The sequence below is a fragment of the Miscanthus floridulus genome, unplaced genomic scaffold (genome assembly GCF_019320115.1).
Source record: "Miscanthus floridulus cultivar M001 unplaced genomic scaffold, ASM1932011v1 fs_190_2_3, whole genome shotgun sequence".
Lineage (NCBI taxonomy): Eukaryota > Viridiplantae > Streptophyta > Magnoliopsida > Poales > Poaceae > Miscanthus > Miscanthus floridulus.
In genome coordinates this window covers 18,889-29,190 of record NW_027096358.1, presented here as the reverse complement: position 1 = coordinate 29,190, position 10,302 = coordinate 18,889, and the positions used below count along the sequence as shown (strand labels likewise).

At 41.5% G+C, this 10,302-nt stretch overlaps 1 protein-coding gene across 1 annotated transcript; it reads left to right on the top strand.

Annotated features, from left to right (window-relative positions):
- Positions 1-759: 759 nt before the first annotated feature.
- On the top strand, positions 760-10,127 carry LOC136530747 (uncharacterized). Its single transcript, XM_066523469.1, has 10 exons — positions 760-1,086; positions 1,181-1,270; positions 2,176-2,441; positions 6,431-6,519; positions 6,613-6,716; positions 6,955-7,057; positions 7,155-7,230; positions 7,326-7,437; positions 8,061-8,592; positions 9,589-10,127. Exons 1-10 carry the CDS (start codon positions 867-869, stop codon positions 9,677-9,679), a joined length of 1,683 nt encoding a protein of 560 aa, XP_066379566.1. The 5' UTR covers positions 760-866; the 3' UTR covers positions 9,680-10,127.
- Positions 10,128-10,302: the final 175 nt, after the last annotated feature.

Genomic DNA, 10,302 nt, shown 5'->3' with positions numbered 1-10,302 from the left:
ATTTCCAAGTACAAGTGAACCATGTTAATTTTGGTGTTGCTTATTCTATCACTTTTGGTGCAATGTTGATGGTCAAAACTGATGTTTAATGACCATCAACACGTCCCTTGTTGCATTGACCCAATGGGTACTATGTTAGGACTGTCGATGCTACCGACGCCGATTTAATTGACCCAATGGGTACTATGCGTCGACCCACTCGTCATATTAATAATATTTTTCTTTACTTTATTGGTGTTCTTTATTTTTTTTTCCAACAAACACGATTCGTCATAACTTGTAAGACCGTTTGTTCTTGGAAGTACAACGAGGAATATCATATTTTTGAAGTAAAATTGATAAATTTAAAATCATGGTTCACTTGCAATTTTTTTTAATTTGATGCATTACTAATAATATTAATATATTATTATGATATTTTTTTAATTTTGATATATTATTATGATATTTTTAATCTTGTATCTTATCTTTTCTAAAAGTGTTGATAATATCCATAGTTTATGATTGAAAAATACTTTTTTTAGGAGATTGTAGAAAAAATATTTGGTCGACTCATACCACTCGATGAGTCATGGAGGCTATAGCATCTATGGCAAATGGGTCGACCTATGACCCCTAAAATTGGCCTTGAGGCCACGGTGCCGGGTCGGCCCATTTCCATGTTGAGCGTGGACCATGGAGAGTGGACAAGGAGTTGTACACGTAACCAATGTGGCCCGATGTGCTCGGTACTTTTCTAGCCTAACATGTTGCTAGCACAAATGGATCAAAAAGGTTCTACGGATGATATACACTCGACCCGAAATGGACACTTAGCGATGAAATCCCGATTCACAAAACCCTAGCGACCTCGATTCCTCCCCGGCATGGCTGTCGGCCCCTACGCTCTCCGCCTCTCCCCGCCGCCGCGGCTCGATGCCATGCTCTTCCCACAGCTGCGGCCTCACCTACGCTGCCGCGTGTCCGCTCGGGTAGCTGCCGGCGGCACCAGCTGGTCTCCCGCCGCCGGTGACTCCGAAGACGGGGTCGGCGGCTGGTGGTTTCCCGAGTACGAGAAGCCGATGAAACAGGGGAGGAGGAGGATTGGTAGACTTATCGTTTTTAGACAAGTAGATGGTCAAATCTTTCTCCCTCGAGCAAATTTTCTGTTTTTATTGCGGGGATTGTTGTTGATTTGTAGGGTTTGGGAGAGCTGTCGTGGTTGGGCTGGGAGCTTCTGTGGCGATCGCCTTGGCTGGGCTGGCGTGGCGCTTCCCATCCTCCAGGAAGCGTGAGTTCATTACCTTCTGTAGCTTCACTATATTCATTCCCCTGTTTGCGTCCATGTGGTTCTGAAATTTCAACTTTAGATTGCTGTCCTTGTTCTTTTAATCTATTTCTAAATTTTCTGAAGGTTGTGATACTTTTACTTGCAATGTATCATCTAGTCCACCTGTGAAATGATAGCATTTGAGATTACTCAACTCTCACATTGCCAGGATCCATGTTCCATATTTGAAGTTGGTTTACCACTGTGCTTCTATCATGGCATAATCCTTTTACTGCTCACTTCTTCAGATCGTCTTGAAAAATATTATTACAAGAGACACTAATTGAAGTTCTAGTTAGATTTTGTAGTGGGATGTAAAGCTGTGACAGATTAAGAAATATCTGCAGCAGCTAATATCAAGTGGATATGTGGATGGGCACAGGACCTAGTTGTCGGAGTTCTGGTCCACTAGGTTTCATGTACCTTGGACTCGGTTGGTCACTAGCGTGCCTCATTTACTCAGAATCAACATGTCTGTGTGCATGATGTGTGCATGTTCACTTTCAATGAGGTCGAAACATGACTCCACAGCCTTTGACGTGTGTAGCAGGAAACATAGAATGTGCATGCATATGTGAGTGGGGTATGTTCATCGTATCTTGTACTCTCGAAAGAAACCAAAAATTTGTAGGGTACAAAGAGCGTTCATGTTGTAACAATCTTTATAAATGTGTGCAATGTTACAATTTATTCCTTTTTGAAAACCTTTTTGTATTGCAATAATGGTGGTAGCTGTTCTTCCTTTTGGATTTGCAGTTTAGGGAAGTCTGTTTCTTTGTTAGAGAATTTGGGTTCTATTTGGAATACAATCGCCATTTGTTCTGTAAAGAGAACAAAATGAATTAGGGAATGGTGCTGATTTTCAGGTATACAGCAACTCATTGTTGCTCCATTACACTATGTTCAAGAGAAAATGTCAACAATGGAGTCAACAGAGACAATCAAGGAGGATGCAGATGACAGGGAATATGATGAAATTGAAGTTTCTAGTGCAGCGCATGATAAGAAGGCTGAAGGAATAACCGATGATTCAAGGCAAAACTGCAGAATAGCAACTGCCAGCCATTTTCCATTTGGAGTTCCTACAGATCCTGTACATGAGGAGGCTTTCTCTATATTGAAGAAGCTACAGGTACTATTCATTCTTGTTAGTTTGACCTATACTCAAGGTAAGGGATGAAAACGGATCGGATACGGACGGATATCACCGATATTACTTTTGTTTTCATATTTCTGTCCGGATTCGGATTCGAATACGGATAGTGTCAACTATGTCGGATAGGATACGATTGGATATCGACATCATAAATATGCGATTTGAGTATTCGGATACGGATACGGTATTGGATGTTGGATATCCGGACTCGGATACGGACAGATCTCAACCCCTCTAAACAGATTCGGTTTTGAATACGGTCGGAAAATATCCGTACCATTTTCATCCCTACTCAAGGTTATTAAGGCGGTAAGGCAAGGTGCGGCGAGCTACCCCCTTCCAGACACCTAGGCGTTTAAGGCGCGAGGCGAGGCGACTGCATACAAACATCTTAATATATAATACCACTAGAAATCAAAAGCAAATCGTACCATATAATACCATAATAAATAGTGCTGCTAGAGTAACAGGGCACAGCATAAAGTAGGAAAATACCAAATCTGAAATTTCTCATCTCTCAATAGCAGCAAATTAGACTCTAGTGACATAACATAACATAGCAAATCTCTCATCTATCATCTATCAGCTGTAAAAGCAAAGATGGACTTATGCATCCATAGCAGCCACAAATAGCAAGCAACCAGCAGAGCAGAGTAGAGGAAGAAGGGGAGGAAGAGCAGAGCTGCAGTGCAAAGAGGAGGGGGGGGGGGGGGAGCAGAGCCGTAGAATTAAGAGGAGGGGAGGAAGAGCAGAGGAAGGAGAGGGAACCTGCAGAGGAAGTTGACGACACGAATCAGGGAGGGCTGCAGGCAGCGGACGGGCAGAGAAGTCCTAACTCCCGAATGCGGTCGTGGATGGGCGGATGTCGCAGTCACGGATGGGGACGGGAGTCGCGGTTGCGGATGGGCACGGGAGTCGCGGTCGCAGGCGCCGGTGCCACCGCCGGATTTCAGGTGTGCGGCCCGCCCTCTTCTCTCTCCCTCTCTCGTCCCTTTCCCTCTCCCTCTCTCAACTCGGCGCGCAGCTCCCTCCCTTTTACCTCTCTCTCGCGCGCAGCTCCATCCCTTTCTCGCCCACACAACTCCCTCCCTTTCCCACACGTGCAGCTCCCTCCTTTTCCCCGCGCACGCCTTTTCTGCCCGGTGGCGTCCACAGACGCCTTGGCGACGACTTTTGCCCCAAGGCGACGCCATACGCAAGGAGGCCGCGGCGAGTAGGATGCCGCGATTCAAAAATCGCTTGGACTAGGCGATGCCTTAATAACCTTGCCTATACTAACCAGAAATCTAGGTCAACCTGGACATGCGCGAGTGGGATGTGGGTACCGGGTTTCTAAAAACACACTTCGAAGGGGTTAGTTCAGATTGAGTGGTTTCAACTAATCTGGGTCTATGGCTTTTGATATGCTACGAATGAGTAGTTACAGAAGATGAATACAAAGCTATAAAAAAAGGATTGGGTACATAATGGGTGTGAATGGTTCCTTGGAAAATTCGAAGCCTGCATAAGGGCTAATTCAGGCTAGCCCAAGCCAGTCTTACTGTATGTAATATGGTGGTGTTTGGTTGGGTTGCATAGGGCATTTTGCACTGAGTAAGCATGTGTTTAATTGGGTGCATAAGGGCTGGGCTGTATGGTTGAACACAGAAGATTGTGTTTGGTTGGTTGCATTTTACATGTTGTGATCACCTGGATGCTCTCATGGGTGATCTTACCACCCCAGTGGAGGCCTTTCTAACCATATCTGACATGTATATCCCTAATAACCTAGGACTTATTCTCACGTCATATTTTACACAATATTGGACATTTCCGCTCACTGTTTGATTAGTTAACAAATTATGAGCTGAAGACTTAATGTTGTAAATGAGCTGAAGACCAATGAGCATAATCTGCCTTTGATCACAACTCAAACTTGTACATGGAACTGTAAACAAATTGACCAAAACAGATCCAGATGCTGTAAACAAAAGCTTCTCCACCCAAAACAGCCCCAGTTTCTATGCAATCTTGTGCATTGTCGCATGAAGCCGTTTCTCTCTCTCTCGCTCGCTCCAAAATGAAACTAGCACTAGCTCTGGCAGCTCCAGATACTGTAGGGAGCTGGAGCTGGGATAAGCCCTCCCAAACAGCCCTAGATGGGCTTCTGTGCTCTGGCCCATACAGCCTACCTAACGTTCTGCCCTAAGCCCAGAACCTCTAGTCTCTCTCTCACTGCATATGCATGCTGCCAACAGTTTCCGTCTTCCTCGTTTCTCTCTGCTCCCAACTCCATCAGCACCACCAGCACTTCAGTGCTGTCCAAATTGGTCTTCCATGGCTAGTAACATTAGCTGCTCTTGTGCATGTCTTCGCTCCAGTAGTCTTGGTTTCGCTGGAGACCTCCGTATCGACTGTGGCTGCACTGCTATCTGTCGCCGGTGGTGCTCTTATATGCTTGGTGCCTCCCAGATCTTAGCAACAGCATTTTCCTCCATAGTAATGGTGCGGCAACCAGCGACCCTTGTCACAGTGGTGGAGGGCGGATACAAATTAAGGTGTGGCACAACTACATTGATAGAGCTCCATAGTTCAATTTATGGCGGAGACATATGGAAAAATACTAGGGAACAATGTTTTCTGATCGGCTTATCGTTCCTAATTGGTCTGGTACCGATTAGGACGATCAGGACGATTAATCGACCTCTGATCGGTCTAATCGTCCATATAATCGTCCAGCATATAGCAGGACTATATAAGTATATATCATATATGTATGGTATATATATAATATACCATATACTATATATTTATATAGTAGACATCGAGCATATTTCTAGTTAGTTGGTTACTTACCTATGAGATCTGACTCCATATTCTTGTCCCAGCCTCCATATGTTTGCTGATTTTCTGCAGGAATAATAGATAACTTGAGTAAGTAGATGCAAAAGAATAGTGTGACAGACTGACAGCATTACAGCAGCACATAATCCAGATCCAGAAAAGTAGGAATTAAGAAAACTAGCATAGTCCACAGCTTACTTAATATAGTACGAGTACTGAGTACATACTACAAACTAAATAATTAAACACTGCAAACAACATTCAGAGTTTTTAAGATAACACTAGCTGCCATTCAATCAGCATTCAGCAGCCCAGTAAACGGATGGGCTGCTTGGATTGGAACTGGAAGGGAGGGAGGAGGGAGTGAGATGCACGCAGCAGGGAAGAGATGGAGCTCAGCTGCACACACAGCGGTAGTGAGGAGTACTGAGGACTGAGGAGAGAAAGAGTGGGGGTGAGGTATATAAGAGAAACCCTAATGGGCCTGGCCCAAATAAATATAGCCCAGTAAACTGAAGTAGCCCATCTGCCTATTTAGTGCTGATCGGCAAAGAGACTTAATCGGACGATTAATCGCGAGTAATCGACGATTAATCGGACGATCAGGTTTCTGATCGCTCTGATCGAATCGGAGGGCCTAATCAAGTGCTAAGTACCGATAAGGACGATTAATCGTGATTAATCGGATGATCAGAAAACATTGCTAGGGAAAACCGAGATGCAAAAGAGGGAAATATGGTGCACTAAAGTCAAGGTATGGCAGAGACGCTACCTAGCCATATTGAGTCCTCTGCCACTGGCTTATCGGTTTGAACCCACTATTCAGGACGTCATCGATCCCGACTGACCTGTGTGACTGGTTGACCAGGATCTAATGACAGTTTTTTTTTTCTTATGGTTCCTGAGATTCAATTGCATGAAGGTCAACTAGCTCGCTAGCACGATTGTTAAAAGTTGTTTATACACACAACATATCGCTGTTTAAATATATTAAAAGTGGTCTGCACTTATCAATGTATGGCTGTTTCAATGGTTATGTTGTTTCATGTATGCTGACTCATTCCTAATTTTATACTGTAGGCAATATTTATTAGGAAAGCAATGTATTAATTATGTTTTCCTCATATACTGTGCTTGATCAGATAATTGAGAAAGATGTTAGCTCCAGTGATTTTTGTACACGGAGGGAATTTGCAAGATGGTTTGTTAAGTTATGCTCAAAATTTGAGAGGTAATGGGGCGAGAGAGTATAAAATATATTTAAAAGCTATGCATGACGTTTGCTAGTTTCTTTATGTTACATCTTTATTTTTGCAATTTGTAGGAAAAGGATGCAAAGGATTGTTCCTAGTAAATTAACTTCTGGCGCAGTCCAATGTGCCTTTGATGATGTCAATATTGATGACCCAGACTTTCTATATATCCAATGTAAGTTTCACTGTTTATCATATTGGAAGTCTAGAAGGTCTTCCTACGTTTTAGAAACAATCCTCCCGATCTAACTATTCCGCATTGCATTTGCCAGTGTAACATGTAGTGAAACTTTTACAATATTGTCCATTTTCTTTTCTTTTTTCCTTGCACTAGCTTCCCTTGAAGTTCCAGATTATGTTATTTGAGTAGCTGACACTGTAAATATCTAATTTTCTAAATTGGTGATGGAAAGCTTTAGGAGAATCTGGTATCGTATCCAGCAAGTTGTCAAACTCCTTGGGAACATTGACAAGTGGCTCTCCTTCCAAGGGAAATTCCTTGTTCCTACCTGATAGGTACTATAGCTTGACATATGAAATTTGATTGTTTTTACTGTTCAATTTGATAATTGGAATGCAATTCTTAGTTATTTGATCTTTGTTGTTGTTGTAGTTACCTCTCTCGTTTCGATCTTGTCAACTGGAAAGTGCTTGTTGAGCATCCATTTGCATTGGAAATAGACCAAAAGGTACTCATATCTTTTATTTGATATTTTGTCCTGCAACTTTAGTTAGATGCTTTGTTTCATTCTTTTTGGAAATCCTGACTCTGGTTACAGTCCAGATGCTGAGTCAAAATGTTTGCATTTTGGATCTGCGTGCCTGCCCAGATGTGTCTCCATCCATGCTCATAGAGCTAATGGCTGGTGAAAACAGCATCATCAGCAGAGTTTTTGGTATGATCTGTTAGTATTTATCTGTGTTTTTCAGTTACATGCAAGTAATTTTCTGCAAGTTAACTTGCAACAGAAATAGTAAGAACAGGAGGACCTCCTTTTTAATATTTAGATTGACCATTATAGTGATTAGAAACAACTTATTTTGGTTTCTTCTAGTGGTGTTTTTCAAGTTATGTTAATATGTTTCACTTTTCTGTTCACATGAGCTTTTTTGTCCTCTATTCAAATGAATGGGGCAGTACTGAGAACTGTTCTCTAAATACTTTGTATTTTATGTTGCATTGGTTTGGCCTCAATGTTCAGGTGATTGCTTTGACATTAAATGTCAAACTCATACCTTTTTCTGCATATACTTGAGGCTGCCATGCTAGCTATTTTTAGTTAGTTTTAGTCATTCTCTTGAAAAAATTTCTTCTGGAATAAAATGATTTGATCTGACTTGGGCATGTATGAACTTACCAAGCAGTACCTGATCTGTTGCTCTTAGTAGGCCTTACCCTCTTCTGGCAGCTCATGACTATGGTTTACAATCTTGGCAATGCCAATGACATACGACAGTATTAGTTATGTCTGTTTCAACTTGCTATCTTTATTCTCTCTACAATCATGGAATGTTACAGGAAATACTAGACGCCTTCAACCAGACAAACCTGTAACTAAAGTGCAAGCAGCTGCTGCGTTAACCAGTGGTCGAATGAAGGAAGCAATTCAGGAAGAGTTAAATAGACTTGAAGCAGAAAACCAAGCCCATCTTTCTGTTACAGCTGAAATAATGGAAGAGTTAATTAGTAGGGGAGATATACAACAACAATGGGAGGAAAAGATGAAAAAGGAGCAAGAACGGGTTCTTGAAGTTGACAATAATCTTCAACATGTGTTGCATGAGCTTGCAAATGAGAGGACAGACAGAGAAGAGGAACTAGCAGACTTGTTGAAAGAAAGAGCAGATTTAGAACGCCAGAATCAGGAACTCATAAATTTAAGGTCAGAAGTTGATGGCATGTATGATAGATTGGCAACTGAGAATGAAGAGGTCATGGCTGATCAGCAAACTTTGGAAAACCAGTTGACTGACTTGACCAGCAAGCATCAAGCTGTCAATGAAGCTAAATCATATCTTGAAGCTGAGAAGGAAGCTCTTACGATGCTAAGGTATGTATTCTATACAACCTTACTGTTTTGGTCATCGCAGAAAACAACTTCAATATGGTTGCATGGGACGCTCCCTAGGAAAAATGTGTGAATCATCGGTCGATGTGGACACACCAATTCATTGTGCATTTGTGCATGATTGTCTGGTTTGTAACTTCTTTGTTGGCTGCATTGAAAAGCCACATGGAGGAAAGCCAAGCTATAGCTATAGTTAATTTGGCTATGTTCTTTTTATTGGGTTGGCTAGCTGGTCAGAGGTTAAATTGTAGTTGGAGGCCTAACTATTTACATTTGAAATTTGTGGATTCTGATTCTTGGAAGTTCAAATTTAACTTCACAATTCGAAAAATGCAGAAAATCCAATATCATGAAACAAAAAGTTGATTTTTTTTGTTCTTTTCGTAAATTTCTATAAGTTGAACTATGAATTATGCTATTTGGTTATGTAATTTAGTTGTTGAAACTTAAAATTTGAATTCCTGTATTTCTATTATTCATAGTTTCATGTTTCTTTTTCTGAATTTCAGATGTTACAAGTTTTCAGTTTTCTAAAACATGAAATACAAACATTTTTTTTTTTTGCATATTTCAAAACTTCAGAATTAATTACTATTTACATTGAAACCAAAGCAAGCTTTTATGCTGGTAAATCTACTCATCTACATTTGTGGTAATTAAAGGAAATAGGGGCCTCATGATGCAATTTTAATGCGAAAAATAATATACTTAGCATTAACAACAGTCTTTTTGAAGAAATTATCAAGATGGTCAATGACTTTACTGTTACACGTGTTGTTTCAGTGTCAGCACTATGCTATTGATATTCTCTAAATGTGTTGTCGGTGCTGCATACCAACTGTAGAGCATTTATTTGTCTAGCCTTGGTAGTCTGGGGCATTTATAAGTTCAAACACACTTCATTGTTGTACTGGTAGTCTGAAAAGGGAAAAAAGTCTCTTTTGGAACTGATATTACACATCTACCGGCTTATTTCAGGACTTGGGTGGAAGATGAAGCAGCACGTGTCCATGAACGAGCTGAGACACTTGAGAAGGCTTTGAGAAGATGGCGAATCACAGAAGATTGATCCCTCCAAACTAACTGTGTTTTGCATCGGTGAAGTCTTGCTCAAAGTTTTTGAAGCTCTTTGGCTCCAGAGCATCTGCCATCTGAATAATTCTCAATGGTATGGGATGGTTGTGCCTTAATCTTCTTTTAGTTTATTTTCCTTTGGTGCTTCTTGACATCTTGCTGCCATTCTGAGGGCAAACCGGCACCTGGAAACCTTTTCCGCATTCAATGTAGATATTTTTGATGCCTTGATGTTGTAGCTGTGCTTGTCAAGTCTAAACTGGAGCTTGGTACATTGGTGTACTTGCGTGAAAGCCTGGAAGGATGTTGCTCCTTCAAATTTCATGCTATATAGTGTTGTCTTCAAGAAATCAAGACACGGTAGCTGGTCTTGTTCACTGTTCAAGTAGGTAGTGGACCTAAGAGACTTCAGTAGCAACGGATAAAACTGATTCAGCAAGGACTTTGTGACCCGTATAAATCTGTCTCAGTGTGGGTGTTACCATTCTGATTTCCTGCGCGGCGCGATACGCTGATCTTCACTGCCATGTTGATCTTTACTGCTGGGGTCAAAAACTCCGATAGTTGGCGCGTCATGTAGGGGGTGTTTTGTGCACAGACAACTTGTGTTTCAGATGG

Bases quoted from the DNA above. Each gene is read 5' to 3' on its own strand.
- LOC136530747 (XM_066523469.1), top strand. From the start codon at position 867: ATGGCTGTCGGCCCCTACGCTCTCCGCCTCTCCCCGCCGCCGCGGCTC. The intron at 1,087-1,180 runs GTAGACTTATCG...GTTGATTTGTAG, and splicing joins ACAGGGGAGGAGGAGGATTG to GGTTTGGGAGAGCTGTCGTG. The intron at 7,438-8,060 runs GTATGATCTGTT...GGAATGTTACAG, and splicing joins CATCATCAGCAGAGTTTTTG to GAAATACTAGACGCCTTCAA.